Below are 20,269 nucleotides of genomic sequence, written 5' to 3'. Positions count from 1 at the left end.
CTTGTTTAATGGACAAATCTGGAGCTAAAAGCTGGTTTTGTATTTTACGTACGTAAGCATAATAATTCTGACATTTTGCACAATTATGCAGAAGCAAATTATACAAATTTCACACACCTCTATTTAAGTTAGGCATGATTCAGTCTAGGATGTCTCACTTCCACTGCAAAGTGAACCACTTGAAGAGAGAATGTTTGCTGATCTCTCTTCCCAGCAGCACTACCCATATACAATCTTGGCTAAATGCAGCTAACTGTCTCTACTGCCAGCCCACATGACCATGATATCAGGACTCACCAATTGCAGCCAAAGAGACTTCATTTAGTTGTATTATTTTCTAAATAAACCTGGATGAGGATAAACCGTCTGAAGCTGAACTCGGACAAGATGGAGGTACTCATACTCGGACCCACCCCATCAGCCTGGGACAACTCCTGGTGGCCGACCACACTGGGAACAGCACCAACACCCACCGACCATGCAACCAACCTAGGATTCATCCTCGACTCCTCCCTCTCCATGGCTTAACAGGTCAACGCCGTCTTCTCCTCCTGCTACAACACCCTCTGCATGATCCGCAGGATCTACAAGTGGATTCCGACCGAAACAAGAAGAACGGTGATACAGGCCCTCGTCAGCAGCAGACTGGACTATGGCAACACAATTTACGCAGGAATCTCAGCCAAACACCTACGACGACTACAACGCATCCAAAACGCCTCCGCCCGACTGATCGTCAACATCCCCCGCCACAGCCACATCACCCACCACCCTGAGAGACCTACACTGGCTCCCCATCGACAAGAGGATCACCTTCAAGCTCCTCACCCACGCACACAAAGCACTCCACAACGCCGGACCAGCCTACCTTAACAGCAGACTCCACTTCTACACCCCCACCCGCCAGCTCCGCTCCGCCAGCCTCGCCCTCGCCGCTGTCCCCCGTATCCAACGAATGATCTCTGGCAGCAGATCCTTCTCCTACCTCGCCGCCAAAACCTGAACACCCTCCCTACCCACATACGGCAGACCAAGACCTACTCGCCTTCAGAAGACTCCTCAAGACCTGGCTCTTCAAGCAATAGCAGCACCCCCCCTCCACCCCTCCCCTCAGCGCCTTGAGACACTCACCGGTAAGTTGCACGCTTTACAAGTACTCTGATTGATTGATTGATTGATTGATTGAATATCTTATACTTTTATCATCAATTTGAATGAGCGTAAAATAATTATAATGATTTTTCATGTTTGTTTCAACAGAGTTTATCACCTTTTCTCACAGAAAATTGAGAATATTTCCAGTTATTCATATATTTATGCATCGACTTCCTTCATCCACAGAAGTCTGATGACCATGTTTTCCCTGTTCTGCTTCTAAAGGTTTGATTCCCTTAATGTCAACTTCAAATGTGGTCTTGGTGCTTAGAAACTGCTTGGCAGAGCAGTGCACTACACACCCACCAGTAAACACTTCTACTCTCTCATGCCCAAGAACGACTGACCCAAAACGAGAAAATCATTTTGTAGTTTTCTCAGGATGGTTCGTGCCCATTTTGTGCTATGTATACCATTTCTTAAGCATCTTCCACTATTACGAAGATGGCATGAGCTTCTCATTGGATCATTCACATTAACTAATTTTCATTTGTTTTACCCTCTTTTCAAAATGTTCGCTCTTAAAAAGCAACATGCCTCCATTTACGTCAATAGGCCCACCCTCTTTATAAAGCTGTATTTCTCATTTAAATTGACCTTTCATTCACTTTACTGAATCTTCCTTTCAAATATCCGAGTTCAAACTCGTTCACGAGCCAACAGGCTGACGAGTGTGTTGCATTCAGAGTCAAAACATGCTCTAGCTTCAAACAAAGAGAAGCTGACATGATGTACTGGTAATAGGCAAAAAAAGAAGGACATACATACCTGTGTACATTTTCAGTTTTAGGCCCCGAAAGACTGCCTGTCCCATTTCATCTGGAGCCCTGGTGTCACTTGAGGCTTCATACTTCCAGTGAACGCGGTGCTCACCGGTTGCCTAGATACGCAAGAAGAGATACGTTCGGAGCTGTGGGGTTCTACAGCACGCGCCGCTCGTGGCCCCGTGACCTCTGCGCTCACCGTTAACCTAGAGCGCGATGCGTGTGGCGCATTTCTATTCGCTGAGCCTGAGAGGCAGTGTATTTGGCCCAGTGCGGCTTCATTTGCTTACTTAAGTGCATGTTAAGAAGTCTCCTCAGACACGCTTGAGTCGAAGATCAACTTTATTCAGTAGTAAATAAACAACACACCAGCAAGACCGGAGGGTCCGCGTCTGCAGCTGGTCAGGTCAAGAATAACTGTCAACTCTCAACGGTAAGAATTTCAGCGGGCATTCTAAAATGCCAGCGGATGACATACCAACGCCAGCGCGAGGCTAGGGGACGCGCGTGCAACACAACAGTGCATCAGTGAGCTGCGGGAAGGGGAGGGGGGAGGACTGCTGGGATAGGACTTCGTGTGCTATTGCTGACGTGCTATCTATCTACCTGGCAGCAAATGGCTAGCGGCTTGGGATATTCTTCAAGGGGACAGAGCCTCCATAACCATAAAACGTACATATCTCTACGGGCAAAGGCTACTGCGAAAGGACAGGCAATATAATATCAAGTACAGTGGACGTTATCTCCGTCCGCCTCCGGGCTACTTAAGCCTTCTTCCCTCAGCACTTCCCAGTAGCTGGCTGACCCGGGACAGGGAAGGGCCATTCCTTCATTGTGCTTCTCGGAAAAGAGCTGTCCAGGGGGCTCTAAGGCTGACGTTGGGTGTGTGCCTGCGCCGCTGGAGTTTTTAAGGTAACCTCAAATGGGCGGATGTCTTTCTAATCGGTTGATGTCAGAGCATGTAAGTTACTGTAGTATGGATCCCTGCGGTTTGGAAGAGTGGGTTAATGCCACCCTGTGCATTGGCCAACTCAGATTTCAGTTAATATCACACGTGCTCAAACCCCTCCTGTTGGGGACCATACTAGGAGCTGATCTCTCAATGTTTGTGGCAGGGCTTTAGGGCGGTGCGGCCAATTTCGTACCACTGGGCGCCAAGGTCAAGGGGGTGCCCTCTGCATGCAAGGCTGAAACCGAGATAAGACCAGCCTGCAGAGAGCTTTGTGTGCAGGGCATTTTTCGGAAATAGTTACGACAGCATGATACATTCTTGTGGTTAATGCTAGAGCGAGAGATCTGTTATTTGTCTAGTCACCGTTTTGACTCATAATGCAGTAGCATAGAGGGTTAATGTCTCTCCTGCAAAGAACATGTGAAGTGCAGATCACAGATTAGCGTTTTTTGTCGATAGTAGATTATTGCTTTTGTCACAGGGATCATTTTGTTACTTGGAGTTCATAAGTAATAATAAGCCTTCTAATATGGCACATTGAACTATGAACTAGCATCAAATCGCTGCATGCAAATTGAAAGGCATAAGCTTTGCACCTTATTGACCCGTATGCACCCCCTCTTTTCAACCTTTCATTATTGTAAGGTTTCTAAAAAGGGTTCCTATGGGTATCAACACAGTTCTATTAGAGGAGACTTCGATCATTTTATTACTTTTATGGGGCAGATTTCCTAACACTTTGAGCCTGGTTGTTTTGAGGCTAACTTTTCAGAACAAATCATGGAGTGCATTAGACAGTAGCCCTAAAGTAAAACTAAGTAGCACTGTGTTCTACTTTACATCAAGGAGGCGTACCACCGTAAGTGGACAGTTGCATGCACTCACCCATGGATTTTGATGCTAATCCCTATCTACTAACTTTGGTAGAAAGGGACCAGCATAAAAAAATTACACCTCCTCAAGTCATGCATATAGTTTGAGAAACAGTGTTTTTTCTCCAAACCTTTCAAATTTGGCATTTTTGCTGCACCATACGCAAAACAACAGTTGATGGACAGAATGCAGAACAATGTCATACATTCACCCCAGTGCAGAGATCTGGGCCTAAATCCATCTTTTTTTGCACTCCACACCACCCCAGTTCAGACATGGCCATATGCAAATCAGCCTTGATCCTGTGCCTCATGGGAACAGTCCAGCCCGAACTGCCAAGCCATGTCTTTCCTGGACCGGAATCAAGCATCCTAGGACCGGTTTCTGACTATCAGCCGTCTTCAGCCAGGATACCTTGAATCCAGCGGTGTGGAGAGCATGGGACTCACGTCTGAGCATACCCATCCCACTCGGGGTGACAAATGCAAAACAACAGTTGATGGACAGAATGCAGAACAATGTCATACATTCACCCCAGTACAGAGATCTGAGCCTAAATCCATTGTTTTTTTGCACTCCACACCACCCCAGTTCAGACATGGCCATATGCAAATCAGCCTTGACCCTGTGCCTCATGGAAACAGTCCAGCCCGAACTGCCAAGCCATGTCTTTCCTGGACCGGAATCAAGCATCCTAGGACCGGTTTCTGGCTATCAGCCGTCTTCAGCCAGGATAGTTTGACTCCAGTGGTGTGGAGAGCATGGGACTCATGTCTGAGCATACCCATCCCACTCGGGGTGACAAATGCACAACAACAGTTGATGGACAGAATGCAGAACAATGTCATACATTCACCCCAGTACAGAGATCTGGGCCTAAATCCATCGTTTTTTTGCACTCCACACCACCCCAGTTCAGACATGGCCATATGCAAATCAGCCTTGACCCTGTGCCTCATGGGAACAGTCCAGCCCGAACTGCCAAGCCATGTCTTTCCTGGACCGGAATCAAGCATCCTAGGACCGGTTTCTGGCTATCAGCCGTCTTCAGCCAGGATAGCTTGACTCCAGTGGTGTGGAAAGCATGGGACTCACGTCTGAGCATACCCATCCCACTCGGGGTGACAAATGCAAAACAACAGTTGATGGACAGAATGCAGAACAATGTCATACATTCACCCCAGTAGAGAGAGCTGGGCCTAAATCCATCGTTTTTTTGCACTCCACACCACCCCAGTTCAGACATGGCCATATGCAAATCAGCCTTGAACCTGTGCCTCATGGGAACAGTCCAGCCCGAACTGCCAAGCCATGTCTTTCCTGGACCGGAATCAAGCATCCTAGGACCGGTTTCTGGCTATCAGCCGTCTTCAGCCAGGATAGCTTGACTCCAGTGGTGTGGAAAGCATGGGACTCACGTCTGAGCATACCCATCCCACTCGGGGTGACAAATGCAAAACAACAGTTGATGGACAAAATGCAGAACAATGTCATACATTCACCCCAGTACAGAGATCTGGGCCTAAATCCATCGTTTCTTTGCACTCCACACCACCCCAGTTCATACATGGCCATATGCAAATCAGCCTTGACCCTGTGCCTCATGGGAACAGTCCAGCCCAAACTGCCAAGCCATGTCTTTCCTGGACCGGAATCAAGCATCCTAGGACCGGTTTCTGGCTATCAGCCGTCTTCAGCCAGGATAGCTTGACTCCAGTGGTGTGGAGAGCATGGGACTCACGTCTGAGCATACCCATCCCACTCGGGGTGACAAATGCAAAACAACAGTTGATGGACAGAATGCAGAGCAATGTCATACATTCACCCCAGTACAGAGATCTGGGCCTAAATCCATCGTTTTTTTGCACTCCACACCACCCCAGTTCACACATGGCCATATGCAAATCAGCCTTGACCCTGTGCCTCATGGGAACAGTCCAGCCCGAACTGCCAAGCCATGTCTTTCCTGGACCGGAATCAAGCATCCTAGGACCGGTTTCTGGCTATCAGCCGTCTTCAGCCAGGATAGCTTGACTCCAGTGGTGTGGAGAGCATGGGACTCACGTCTGAGCATACCCATCCCACTTGGGGTGACAAATGCAAAACAACAGTTGATGGACAGAATGCAGAACAATGTCATACATTCACCCCAGTACAGAGATCTGGGCCTAAATCCATCGTTTTTGTGCACTCCACACCACCCCAGTTCAGACATGGCCATATGCAAATCAGCCTTGACCCTGTGCCTCATGGGAACAGTCCAGCCCGAACTGCCAAGCCATGTCTTTCCTGGACCGGAATCAAGCATCCTAGGACCGGTTTCTGGCTATCAGCCGTCTTCAGCCAGGATAGCTTGACTCCAGTGGTGTGGAGAGCATGAGACTCACGTCTAAGCATACCCATCCCACTCGGGGTGACAAATGCAAAACAACAGTTGATGGACAGAATGCAGAACAATGTCATACATTCACCCCAGTGCAGAGATCTGGGCCTAAATCCATCGTTTTTTTGCACTCCACACCACCCCAGTTCAGACATGGCCATATGCAAATCAGCCTTGATCCTGTGCCTCATGGGAACATTCCAGCCCGAACTGCCAAGCCATGTCTTTCCTGGACCGGAATCAAGCATCCTATGACCGGTTTCTGGCTATCAGCCGTCTTCAGCCAGGATAGCTTGACTCCAGTGGTGTGGAGAGCATGAGACTCACGTCTGAGCATACCCATCCCACTCGGGGTGACAAATGCAAAACAACAGTTGATGGACAGAATGCAGAACAATGTCATACATTCACCCCAGTGCAGAGATCTGGGCCTAAATCCATCGTTTTTTTGCACTCCACACCACCCCAGTTCACACATGGCCATATGCAAATCAGCCTTGACCCTGTGCCTCATGGGAACAGTCCAGCCCGAACTGCCAAGCCATGTCTTTCCTGGACCGGAATCAAGCATCCTAGGACCGGTTTCTGGCTATCAGCCGTCTTCAGCCAGGATAGCTTGACTCCAGTGGTGTGGAGAGCATGGGACTCACGTCTGAGCATACCCATCCCACTTGGGGTGACAAATGCAAAACAACAGTTGATGGACAGAATGCAGAACAATGTCATACATTCACCCCAGTACAGAGATCTGGGCCTAAATCCATCGTTTTTGTGCACTCCACACCACCCCAGTTCAGACATGGCCATATGCAAATCAGCCTTGACCCTGTGCCTCATGGGAACAGTCCAGCCCGAACTGCCAAGCCATGTCTTTCCTGGACCGGAATCAAGCATCCTAGGACCGGTTTCTGGCTATCAGCCGTCTTCAGCCAGGATAGCTTGACTCCAGTGGTGTGGAGAGCATGAGACTCACGTCTGAGCATACCCATCCCACTCGGGGTGACAAATGCAAAACAACAGTTGATGGACAGAATGCAGAACAATGTCATACATTCACCCCAGTGCAGAGATCTGGGCCTAAATCCATCGTTTTTTTGCACTCCACACCACCCCAGTTCACACATGGCCATATGCAAATCAGCCTTGACCCTGTGCCTCATGGGAACAGTCCAGCCCGAACTGCCAAGCCATGTCTTTCCTGGACCGGAATCAAGCATCCTAGGACCGGTTTCTGGCTATCAGCCATCTTCAGCCAGGATAGCTTGACTCCAGTGGTGTGGAGAGCATGGGACTCACGTCTGAGCATACCCATCCCACTTGGGGTGACAAATGCAAAACAACAGTTGATGGACAGAATGCAGAACAATGTCATACATTCACCCCAGTACAGAGATCTGGGCCTAAATCCATCGTTTTTGTGCACTCCACACCACCCCAGTTCAGACATGGCCATATGCAAATCAGCCTTGACCCTGTGCCTCATGGGAACAGTCCAGCCCGAACTGCCAAGCCATGTCTTTCCTGGACCGGAATCAAGCATCCTAGGACCGGTTTCTGGCTATCAGCCGTCTTCAGCCAGGATAGCTTGACTCCAGTGGTGTGGAGAGCATGAGACTCACGTCTGAGCATACCCATCCCACTCGGGGTGACAAATGCAAAACAACAGTTGATGGACAGAATGCAGAGCAATGTCATACATTCACCCCAGTACAGAGATCTGGGCCTAAATCCATCGTTTTTTTGCACTCCACACCACCCCAGTTCACACATGGCCATATGCAAATCAGCCTTGACCCTGTGCCTCATGGGAACAGTCCAGCCCGAACTGCCAAGCCATGTCTTTCCTGGACCGGAATCAAGCATCCTAGGACCGGTTTCTGGCTATCAGCCGTCTTCAGCCAGGATAGCTTGACTCCAGTGGTGTGGAGAGCATGGGACTCACGTCTGAGCATACCCATCCCACTTGGGGTGACAAATGCAAAACAACAGTTGATGGACAGAATGCAGAACAATGTCATACATTCACCCCAGTACAGAGATCTGGGCCTAAATCCATCGTTTTTGTGCACTCCACACCACCCCAGTTCAGACATGGCCATATGCAAATCAGCCTTGACCCTGTGCCTCATGGGAACAGTCCAGCCCGAACTGCCAAGCCATGTCTTTCCTGGACCGGAATCAAGCATCCTAGGACCGGTTTCTGGCTATCAGCCGTCTTCAGCCAGGATAGCTTGACTCCAGTGGTGTGGAGAGCATGAGAGTCACGTCTAAGCATACCCATCCCACTCGGGGTGACAAATGCAAAACAACAGTTGATGGACAGAATGCAGAACAATGTCATACATTCACCCCAGTGCAGAGATCTGGGCCTAAATCCATCGTTTTTTTGCACTCCACACCACCCCAGTTCAGACATGGCCATATGCAAATCAGCCTTGATCCTGTGCCTCATGGGAACATTCCAGCCCGAACTGCCAAGCCATGTCTTTCCTGGACCGGAATCAAGCATCCTATGACCGGTTTCTGGCTATCAGCCGTCTTCAGCCAGGATAGCTTGACTCCAGTGGTGTGGAGAGCATGAGACTCACGTCTGAGCATACCCATCCCACTCGGGGTGACAAATGCAAAACAACAGTTGATGGACAGAATGCAGAACAATGTCATACATTCACCCCAGTGCAGAGATCTGGGCCTAAATCCATCGTTTTTTTGCACTCCACACCACCCCAGTTCACACATGGCCATATGCAAATCAGCCTTGACCCTGTGCCTCATGGGAACAGTCCAGCCCGAACTGCCAAGCCATGTCTTTCCTGGACCGGAATCAAGCATCCTAGGACCGGTTTCTGGCTATCAGCCGTCTTCAGCCAGGATAGCTTGACTCCAGTGGTGTGGAGAGCATGGGACTCACGTCTGAGCATACCCATCCCACTTGGGGTGACAAATGCAAAACAACAGTTGATGGACAGAATGCAGAACAATGTCATACATTCACCCCAGTACAGAGATCTGGGCCTAAATCCATCGTTTTTGTGCACTCCACACCACCCCAGTTCAGACATGGCCATATGCAAATCAGCCTTGACCCTGTGCCTCATGGGAACAGTCCAGCCCGAACTGCCAAGCCATGTCTTTCCTGGACCGGAATCAAGCATCCTAGGACCGGTTTCTGGCTATCAGCCGTCTTCAGCCAGGATAGCTTGACTCCAGTGGTGTGGAGAGCATGAGACTCACGTCTGAGCATACCCATCCCACTCGGGGTGACAAATGCAAAACAACAGTTGATGGACAGAATGCAGAACAATGTCATACATTCACCCCAGTGCAGAGATCTGGGCCTAAATCCATCGTTTTTTTGCACTCCACACCACTTCACACATGGCCATATGCAAATCAGCCTTGACCCTGTGCCTCATGGGAACAGTCCAGCCCGAACTGCCAAGCCATGTCTTTCCTGGACCGGAATCAAGCATCCTAGGACCGGTTTCTGGCTATCAGCCGTCTTCAGCCAGGATAGCTTGACTCCAGTGGTGTGGAGAGCATGGGACTCACGTCTGAGCATACCCATCCCACTTGGGGTGACAAATGCAAAACAACAGTTGATGGACAGAATGCAGAACAATGTCATACATTCACCCCAGTACAGAGATCTGGGCCTAAATCCATCGTTTTTGTGCACTCCACACCACCCCAGTTCAGACATGGCCATATGCAAATCAGCCTTGACCCTGTGCCTCATGGGAACAGTCCAGCCCGAACTGCCAAGCCATGTCTTTCCTGGACCGGAATCAAGCATCCTAGGACCGGTTTCTGGCTATCAGCCGTCTTCAGCCAGGATAGCTTGACTCCAGTGGTGTGGAGAGCATGAGACTCACGTCTGAGCATACCCATCCCACTCGGGGTGACAAATGCAAAACAACAGTTGATGGACAGAATGCAGAACAATGTCATACATTCACCCCAGTGCAGAGATCTGGGCCTAAATCCATCGTTTTTTTGCACTCCACACCACCCCAGTTCAGACATGGCCATATGCAAATCAGCCTTGATCCTGTGCCTCATGGGAACAGTCCAGCCCGAACTGCCAAGCCATGTCTTTCCTGGACGGGAATCAAGCATCCTAGGACCGGTTTCTAACTATCAGCCGTCTTCAGCCAGGATAGCTTGACTCCACCCTCTTTTGTAGCACTTTGTACGCCATAAATTGGCAGGGTATGCTCAGACGTGAGTCCCTTGCTCACTTTGCCACTGGATTCAAGCAAGCCGGGCTGAAGACGGCTGAAATTCCAGAAACCGGTCCTCGGAAGCTTGTCTCCGGTCCTGTGAAGGCATGGCTTGGCAGTTCGGGCTGGACTGTTCCCATGAGGCACAGGGTCAGACTGATTTGCATATGGCCATGTCTGAACTGGGGTGGCAGAGTGGGCTAAAGAACGGTGATGGATTAAACCCAGATCTGTTGACTGGGTGTGAGTGTTTGATTGGTTCAGATGCTCCGTCCATTACCACCCCCTTTTGTACCACTTTGTTCGCCATAAGTTGGCAGGGTATGCTCAGACGTGAGTCTCTTGCTCACTTTGCCACTGAATTCAACTAAGCCTGGCGGAAGACGGCTGAAATGTCAGAAACCGGTCCTCGGAAGCTTGTTTCCGGTCCAGGGAAGGCATGGCTTGGCAGTTCGGGCTGGACTGTTCCCATGAGGCACAGGGTCAGACTGATTTGTATATGGCCATGTCTGAACTGGGGTGGCAGAGTGGGCTAAAGAAGGGTGATGGATTAAACCCAGATCTGTTGACTGGGTGTGAGTGTTTGATTGGTTCAGATGCTCCGTCCATCACCACCCCCTTTTGTACCACTTTGCTGCACCACACAGCACACATATAAAATGGTTAAGTATTTAACCTTGTCAAAGCATATAATTTTGTACTGGAAGGGTACCCTTGCATTATAACCAGGGCTCCTGGTTTTATGGTATATACTATTTTGCCATTTCCGTCTGTATTTAGCCATATTTATTTTTTGCTAATTTTATCTGTATTTATCCATATTTATTTTGGGTTTTGTGGTTTAATTAAGCTGAAATTAGTATATTTCCACATGTATTTAACAAATAAATATGCACTCATGCTTGAATGTCTGCCAGGTTTCAGTGCTGCAAACACCCGCAGAAGATAAATCAGTGCACTTGTATGAAAATATGCAAATTTCAGTATCAACCTTGTGCATATCTACTGCTGTTAAAGCCTCTTTACTAAAATTCCATTCTTTTTTAACCGCCTTGTCTATCAATCTACACATCTATTGCCCTGGCAGTCATGGCAGACAGTATTTGGAATTACTCAAAAAGCAACCCGCTTTCCGTTTCTATCAACATTTAAAAATAAACAGAGGCAAGAAAATAAATGTTTTCTGTCTGTATTTATCTGTAAACATCAGTAAAACCAGAAAACAGGGAGCCTAATTATAATACCGAAGCTTGACCACATGTAAACAACTTTGCACTATGGTGCAAGGGTGTGTTGCATTGGTGCAATCCAGCCTAAGGTATGCCAGCACTAGAGGAGAGAGTAACAGCATACATCTAAGTGGATATGGTGTTGTTATGCTCTCTCCCCATCACACAATGAAGCACAGCAACTTTGGTTAAGGTACATTGTAAAAACTCCGTTAATCTGCTTCTTTCTTTCTCCAGACCAAGCACTCTTAACATATAATGCCTACTAGAATAGATGACGTGGCTCATACACCTTGCAGTCTTCCTTGTTTTAAGTAACATTTCCTATACATTGGTTTACACACTTATATAACTCATCTCACTAGTTGCAATGAAAGAACATCATATGGCTAACAGAAAGGCATGGTTTTCATTTTATGCTGACAAATTGATAATTTGCATAACTCACCAGAGAAATGTTCTCTATCATGAAGTCCTGGCATGTAAGACTCCGAGTCCATCCCCATCACTATCTGGGTAATAAGTGCAATGAGCAGGCCAACTTTTCCTTAACAAAGTAGCAGACACATACTCAACCATTAATGGGCGGTCCGGGGAGGAGTTTTCCACTGCTGGCTTTCTCAGCCTCACTCACAAGGAATGTCTTCTATCTACTGTTGAGCTTCCTGATAAGGCCCAGTTCGAAGTACTTTGTACTTTTTACAATAAAATCTGGTTCCCCTTCGGATCCCGATTCCCCTCGAATACTAAAAATGAAGGCTACTGTGTTAACACCTATATTGACAGAGTTGCTCAATATGTCTATCATGTCTGCATCAGTCCCCCAGATATGGAAACATGCAATGGTTATTTGCTGCTACAAAAGTCTACTTTAGAGGCATCAAAGAAGGCAAATTACCCTCTCATTTCAATCCCCTATTGCCCTGTGCTCTGCCCATCTCAGACTGGCTCAGATACCTCAGGTTTGCTGTGCCAGACACTCCTTTGTAGTGCTGGCACCAACATTATATTTTTTTGTACTTATGTCACAGTCATCTGCACCTGCGCCAGACAAACAATGAGACAGAAGTACTTATGTGCACCCCATGACATACATGAAGGTTAATATGCCATTACATGCCACACCCACTTCCCACCCCCAGGGTTGTATTGGGATCAAAAACAGGACTGGGCACCCTAAAAAAAAGGGGTCTACACTTGCTGGTTGCACCTTTTTCGGCTACCAAGCTGCCCAAAAAGTGGCCCAAAGTTGCAACTCAGATACCAGCCCATTGCCGGATTCCCGCCGTACCAATCCGACCCTGCCCACCTCTAACTATTCCATATGTTCTGTTAAGATGGAAAAGCAGCGTAGGCAGAGGAATATTATTTTCATGTTTTCTGTTACTTTTGTTCAATTTCTACCATGTCCACCACAAAGAAAAGTTTTTGTAAATCTGCCAATTTTTTCACAGAATTTCTGCTCTTGAGCTGGAAGATTTTCTAACACTTTTTCCAGAAAATTTACTGCCACTCACCTTTGGGAAAGTTGCCGAACCCAGTGCAGTTTGCACATCAAATTTTAAACCAGTTTCAACAACTACAGTTCTACGGTCTTAACTACGAGTGCCTTATTAACTTCTGACACCCATGCAAACCACTGTTTGCACCGGGGTCCAAATTAACCCCTTCGACGCTCATGACGAGCTGGGCTCGTCATGAGGTAGCCTCCTCGCACGCTCATGACGAGCCCAGCTCGTCATGTAAAGTGCGCTTTCGCAAAATCCAGCGTACGGGGGGGAATCATGCCGCACGCATGCGGTTAAGAATAAATTGGAAAAACTCCAAAATAGATTTTTTCACATGATTTTTTGGCAGGTGCAACTTGCCAAAATTGAGTGATTGAAAAAGACCCTGTAAATAAGAGGACATGCAGATTTGGTGGTTTACCACTCCAGCAAAATGTGCATGTTGTGCCCCTTTTGTGGTACAAACGTTTTAATTGCAGTTATTTAATACATGTAATTAAGTAACACATCTCAGGGTCTCTTTGATGCAATCAATGCTCGTATACATGTAACACTGAGTTTAACGCTAGACTTGTATATACGCAACTGTATGCTGTTATTGCTCTCAAACTATGCTAATAAAAAGATTTTCAAAAAAAAAAAAAATGAAGAACTCATAAGTGAGGACGGTATAAATTGCACTCCTGACATTACCACCTGTTTCATGGTGTTTTTTATGTGACCATCATCCTCTAAATCACGTCCAGCCAGGTTTTATTCTGTATATGCAAGGACCCTATGCACACATCTATATAGTAAGTGTGTGTTAATCATAGACAGAAGTAAGTTTCTCTGGGTCTGGAATAAGACAGCTACTCACACAAAAAGCTTTGGGGTTCAGCTCTTATCTGCCTGTTGGTGGGAGGAAATATCTCCTGGGGTACCTCAACAAAGATTCCTCTCAGAAACCAACACATTTATCCAAATACATCGACACAGTGTAGGAATTTTATCGCGTCGAACATGTATTTGTAACTGTCAGTGCAGACCAACAATAGGGCTGTTGTCAGATTTCCTATGGGCAAAAATCTGAAGAATTCCGAGTTGCCATGGGAGTAAAGCCTCCTTGTGCCTGTATCTACAGGGCCTTGAGCGTGAACATGTTGCATTAGGAGGAAAAACCCAAATACGGGCCAGAAAAAAGAAATGTTCTGTATCCCTGTACACAGCCTCTGGGATACAGGAGAGGCAACACAGCCTGCACTAGTCTACCTGACCTTTACTGAGTTTCCCAGCTCAGCCAATAAAATGCTGAATCCCAACAATGACTAGAATGCGGAATAGCCTACGCACCACTTTACCCATTTTCCTTTACACTCTTCAAGTAAGTAAGAGTGTGTGAGTGTGTGAGTGTGAGAGTGTTTGTGTGTGCGTGCGTTCGAGAGTTATATTTGTGTGCACGCACACGACATTGGTGAATCTCTTCAACCTTTTGTATATTACATAACAATTGTGTTTGTTCATTCTTCACTCTTTGGTGAGCTTCTTAAACTCTCAAAACCTTGATAAGACTTAACTTCATGGGAAGATTTATTCCAAAATGTTAGAGGACCGTGCACGTTCAAGGGAGGGGACGTGTCAATACTTTGTATTTATTTACTTTTTTTTTTTACTGTAGTGCATCTGACCCCACCAGAGGCGACGAAGTACAGTATAGAGATCATGAATATATGCAGAACAACAGGCAACGGTAGCACTAGGGAGGTAAACTTTGATTTCAGAATGAGTATTATTGGTTTGTTGTTTGTGAAATAATTGCTAGATTTGCACTGTGCCTGGAAGGGAGTTGGGATTCACTGAGATGAGAAACATGATTACACTGGTGTCTAAAGATAGTCACGGAGCCCCCAAGCAAAAGTGCCCTAAAAGACTATAAACGAGGTTAGAGGCATTTCTAAAGGTCAGATTTTAACCTGTGGACAGAAGGATTGAGTGCGATGTCATTGAGAAGTACATTCAAAATCTTGGGCGCATTTCCCGTCAAGGACCTTCTAAGAGTCTAAGTCTATCTGACATGTCGAGGTTTGAGTTTTATAAGAAAATGGGTCTTAACAGCCTCCTCTGATAGTTCGTGTTTGTGGGCGGGAGGCCACGCACAGTGGTTTGTAAGTGAGATAAGCAGTTTGTAAAGGGAACGTGATTCCAGAGAAAGCCATTTTCGGTCCTTGTGTCACTCTCCGAACTCTAATCGCCATTGTGGGGTTTACCACTATCTCCTTTCAGTGGACTAGGTGTCATTGTAAAGTTTGCCCATACATAACAGGGCTGGACTGGCCTTTTATTCCACCGGGCATTTCCTAGGATGACTGAAACCAATGGAGGACGGTTTTAAAAGCTCAGGGCCGTTGCTGGTGCCTCTGTCACTATCTCCAGCTTACAGAGATAAATTCCAGCAGAGAGGGAGGAGGGGAGGTAGAGAGGGAGAAAAGAGAGAGGGAGCTGTGAAGAAGAGAGAAAGATGAGATGTACAGAAAGAGAGAGAGTGAGGCGAAGTAGAGAGCTGGGGTGATTTGAGCATGTATGCTAGGGCCCTTTTGGTTCCCCAAGTTAATTTCTAGCCCTATTTTACAATCCAGTAACCAGTTGCCAAATTACAAATGACAAGCCACTGAGCATTGCAAACTCTGTGACTTAGCGAATCACAGGCTTTGGAACCGCTAAATGGCTTAGGCCCAGATGTAGGTAATAGCAATTTACCGAATGGTAAATACCGAATTTTACCGATTCGGTATTTACAATTCGGTATTTGCTATGTAGGTAAATAATTCGGTAAAAATTCCGAATCTGTAAGATTCGGTAATTACCGATTCGGTAATTACCGAATCGGTATCTGCCATTGATTCCTATGGGCCTTGAAGCCCATAGGATTCAATAGCAAATACCGATTCGGTAATTACCGAATCGGTAAAATTACCGATTTTACAAGGGGGACAGGGTGTCACTTTGACACCCTGTTGCACCCCTGTTACGGGCTTGTGTGCCATGTGACACATATACATGCCCTTAGGGCATGTCTGTGTGCCACATGGCACAGGTGTACATGCACAGATGTGCATGTACACTGGAATTCGTTATTTACCATGGAATAGTATTCCATGGTAAATAACGATTCGGTAAGGGCCTGTGGCACTGATTACAGTGCCACCTACATATTGATTTACAGAATCGGTATATTTACCGATTCGGTATTTTACCGAATCTGTAAATTTACCGATTCGGTAAATATACCGATTCTGTAAGTAATATGCCCCTACATGTCAATTCCCAAATACCGGTCGGTAACGGCCGAAATCAGCTGTTACCGACCGGTAATTGGCGAGCTACATCTGGCCCTTAGTCATTTGGACATACTCACTTTCTTATAACTAGCATATAGTCTTCATATAACCATATAACCCTTCTAATTAGTAAGTCTGGGCATTTTTTGTATTTTAAAGTTCTTTTCTTTGCTAAGACCTGTTATAAAATATCTCATTAGTGTTCTCTTTGCTACTAGGAAATCATTTTCTTCAAGACGACGTTAGAAATTTCTTTTTTGTGAGTTAATACCCTCCTTCTTGAAATGTTTTGGGGGGTATAGGTACATGGGAAGTCCTTTTGACTCTTTGCAGAAATATGAGTAGAAATGTCTACATGGAACAGAGATACATTGTGGTTATTGAGTCAATAAGAAGTTATTGCTTCCCCTCCTGACAAATATTAAGATTTTTCAGAGACTTGGGGAGCTTGTTGAATTGTGATGGCATTTTTATTATAAATATTAATGACTTGGTTAAAAAAAAAGATTTCTACTGTCATCTGGTGAGATTACTATCAAATTGATTTTCAGTTACATGAGTTTATCAACCTGCATCCCCTGACTAACTTGCCTAGGGAGCTGGCAAATCAAAACGAGACATTTGAGATCTCCTGTGGTATTTGCCTCGTGTCAAACCTTGAGGCTCCAAAATGTAGATTACGTTCTTATCTAGCCGTTAGTTTAAAGCACACCTTAAAGTCATGAAATATATTGACGCAAATTGGAGGCCAAACGGAAAAGCTTAAATTACCAAAAGAGCGAGCACAATAGAAAGATCACCAAACCCCTTAAAAAGCAATAATTACAGATTAAATACCTTATGGGGAATAGGAACATCAAAGAACTCGAATCAGTCCGGTGCAGTTGGGTAACAAGTGGACCCCAAGCTCCAGCATCCTAAACCCCCTTCAACCCCAACCCCCTTCCCCAGCACAGTACCCTGGCCTGAGTGAGTCCGGAGGGGGCCTTCATATGCTTTGCAGGTGGTCCCCCTCAAGTTTTGTTACGACACTGGTTCTGTGCATCATTTAACCTGGTTAAAACATCAGCTCTGCCATTCCACTGTTAGTCGAAAGTAGCACCGATAGTGAAGCCTGGCCTAAATATCAAATCATTCCCGGGTGCCAAGGTATGGTGTTCTATGCCTTATAGCCTACCCCTTTGGAGCTTTTGTGGTGTTTTCCCACCTTCTGGTTCTGCGGCCTAGGCGATATGAACTCGAATCAGTCCGGTGCAGTTGGGTAATAAGTGGACCTCAAGCTCCAGCATCCTAACCCCCACACCCGTCCCCGAGCACAGTACCCTGGCCTGAGTGAGTCCGGAGGGGGGCTTCATATGCTTTGCAGGGGGTCCCCCTCAAGTTTTGTTATGCCACTGGTTCCGTGCATTGTTTAACCTGGTTAAAACAGCAGTTCTGCCATACCACTGTTAGTCGAAAGTTGCACCGATAGCGAAGCTCTGTGAGGTGCGCAGTTCTTTCTGTATGTGAAAATGTCAAATAGTTATCTGCGAGATGGAGGTACTAAAGCCACTACTGTAGAGTTTTCTGTTCCCAACCCATTTCCCACCTCTGGATTTTATTCTCTCCCCTCCAAGCAGTGAAGACATAGAAAACAAGCAATGGCATAGCCAATAGGTCTCTCTTTTGGGACCTTATAAGTATTTAGTGATGCAGGACAATATCCTTGGTGCAACAACATCAACTGTTGCATGGCTAAACACTTATAAGGTCCCAAAGGTGAGACCTATTGGCTATGCCAATGCTTAATGTTTATCTCTCGGGGAATGAGAAAATACGTTGTTCCAAGAACTTATCTCCCTCCTTCCGTCCGGATGGCACCTTCTAATCACGAGGTGCTGGACAGACCCAAGTGGCTTTATGAAGAGCTGCGGCAGGCGTCATTGGTCCCTATAGGGGCATCCACTGAGAAACACAGAGCGCAACTAGTGAGGCGCCTAATGCACAGCCTGCAAAGTTCAAAGTTCGCCAGCCCACGTCCCACTACATAAGATTCACAGGTTTAAATGCCATGTTGGCACTGCCTACACTCTTTATTAGTGGTGTTTTCTACCTTCTATCAGTGTGCTTTGACCTTTAAAGCATGTCAGATCAATAAAGGGTTCTGGCCCTTAATCAGTAAGGCTGTACCAAACTATAATAAACATACCAAAACAGATGCCAATACTGATATCTATTCACACTTCATTTATCCAAATCACACGTGGCACTCATAGTGATTGTAAAACAAATAAATGTTTATTTTCCTTTTTAATTTTTTTGTATATTTTAAAGAATTATTTGAAAGTGAACAAGTTTGTGTTATTATTTTCATGAACATTCCAAGAACTTACAGGACCACAAAATAATACAACCATATAATACAAATCACAAATATAGCACTACATTACATTACATATTTAAAAACATTCAAGACATGTAAGTAAGCTCATATTCCAATGAAAACTGAAAAAATAGATCAAAGAAAAAGGAAAAAGTAGAACAGGAGCCAAGGGAAAGGTTAGAAAGATTCACCAATGAATTAGGAATATGTGAGATAAACTCAAACCCAGGACAACACTAAGCCAAACATTACTGTATTCGGGTAAATAGGAAACTTAAATTCAATAATTAGCACGATAAGACATGAACCCGATACTTAAATAATTTGCAATACACTTGTTTGGTCACAAAAACGTTCTACGCGTTTCAAACCCCAATGATGAATTGGCGGGGTTATCCTCAGGACCTGGAAAATGAGCTAAAAACAAAAAAAAGTGAACTGATTACCACCGACTCATTCTTCAAACACTCCCACCAGCTGCAGCTCTCTTATCGGTTTTACCAGTTTACCTTATATCGACTTTGTCCTGGCACCAACTGTGCCACTTGGCGGAATCAAGAGTGCTAATATCAATGTCACTGTCACTATCTGCACCAAAACAAAAGAAAAAACAAAGCTATGAGTATTTTTAAACCTGAGCTTCTTCAAGGCAATCAAGTAAAAGGCTATCTGCTACTTACTTAAAGATTCAGCATGCATCTTTCAATCAAAAAGGGGCCATAGCGAAGTCCATCAAAGAACCTTGCAAAGAAAATCAAGAGGGAACATCTTAGAACTGGAACAACGTTCCCCAATCATTACCTTTCCATGACCTTTAAAGCAAGCACGGACACAAATGACACCAAGTGTGTGGGTCTGTGGGAGATTTCGTGGTATAAAGCACCAGCGAGATGTCACCAGCTGCCCCCCACTGCAGCATTACTTCTACTGTGCGCGTGAGGCATACGCTGGGACTCTGGCGCGTCACATCCAGAGTGGCATCTTCATGCCCTGCATGTTTACCAGGGAACTGCAGGCGTCCCTCTCAAATAATGTAAGCACACTTGAAGAAAGCTGCGTGGGCTTTGCAGAGTCAAGGAGAGCCGGAGCCTCGCAGCACCTGCTGCGAGCAGACAGACTCCCAACCTTCCCGAGCAAAGTAACCGTGCGGAACGCCAAGCCCTCCATGGCTGTAACTGAACCATGCCATATGTCATCTGCAACTGCATCATCCATGCCTGGCAATTCATGTAGAATAACCAGATAACTAGTATCCGAAATCAAATAAATGCCGGAAGTCCGACAATAAACACCTACTAGTAACATTGTTGCTCGCACGCCTTGCTCTATTTCACAATAATTGTTTGTGCTGCGAACATCCTCTTACATTGTCAGACCCTCCAGGATATCGCGATTTCGCGATTTGCCACGAAATCGGCACTTTTGTAAAAATGCCGCGATTTTTACAAAAGTGCCCGCGAAATCGGCACTTTTGTAAAAAGCCGCGGCTGACTCGGGCATACG

At 46.1% G+C, this 20,269-nt stretch overlaps 2 protein-coding genes across 8 annotated transcripts in view; one reads left to right on the top strand and one right to left on the bottom strand.

The window, feature by feature from the left end:
* The window catches only part of CNOT8 (CCR4-NOT transcription complex subunit 8), a 311,753-nt gene extending 309,696 nt beyond the window's left edge, over positions 1–2,057 (bottom strand). The window contains exon 1 of one of the 2 annotated variants that reach the window (XM_078653688.1): positions 1,924–2,057. The gene's annotated coding sequence lies outside the window, so the exon portion shown is untranslated. The remainder of the gene's footprint in view (positions 1–1,923) is intronic. The other variant, XM_078653691.1, reaches the window with a different exon arrangement.
* FAXDC2 (fatty acid hydroxylase domain containing 2) overlaps positions 1–20,269 on the top strand; it is a 180,453-nt gene that overhangs the window by 43,209 nt on the left and 116,975 nt on the right. The window contains exons 1-2 of one of the 6 annotated variants that reach the window (XM_078653684.1): positions 2,213–2,352; positions 14,745–14,830. The exons of 1 other annotated variant lie outside the window; for it this stretch is intronic. In XM_078653684.1, coding sequence (XP_078509810.1) covers positions 14,789–14,830 — 42 coding nt within the window. In that variant the 5' untranslated portion in view covers positions 2,213–2,352; positions 14,745–14,788. Of the gene's footprint in view, positions 1–2,212; positions 2,353–2,443; positions 2,832–14,313; positions 14,451–14,744; positions 14,831–20,269 lie in introns of those variants that run through there. 4 more of the 6 variants (XM_078653683.1, XM_078653682.1, XM_078653685.1 and 1 more) reach the window with 4 other exon arrangements.

This window comes from Lissotriton helveticus, chromosome 7, assembly GCF_964261635.1.
Source record: "Lissotriton helveticus chromosome 7, aLisHel1.1, whole genome shotgun sequence".
Classification (NCBI taxonomy): domain Eukaryota; kingdom Metazoa; phylum Chordata; class Amphibia; order Caudata; family Salamandridae; genus Lissotriton; species Lissotriton helveticus.
This window is presented reverse-complemented; position numbering and strand designations above follow the sequence as displayed.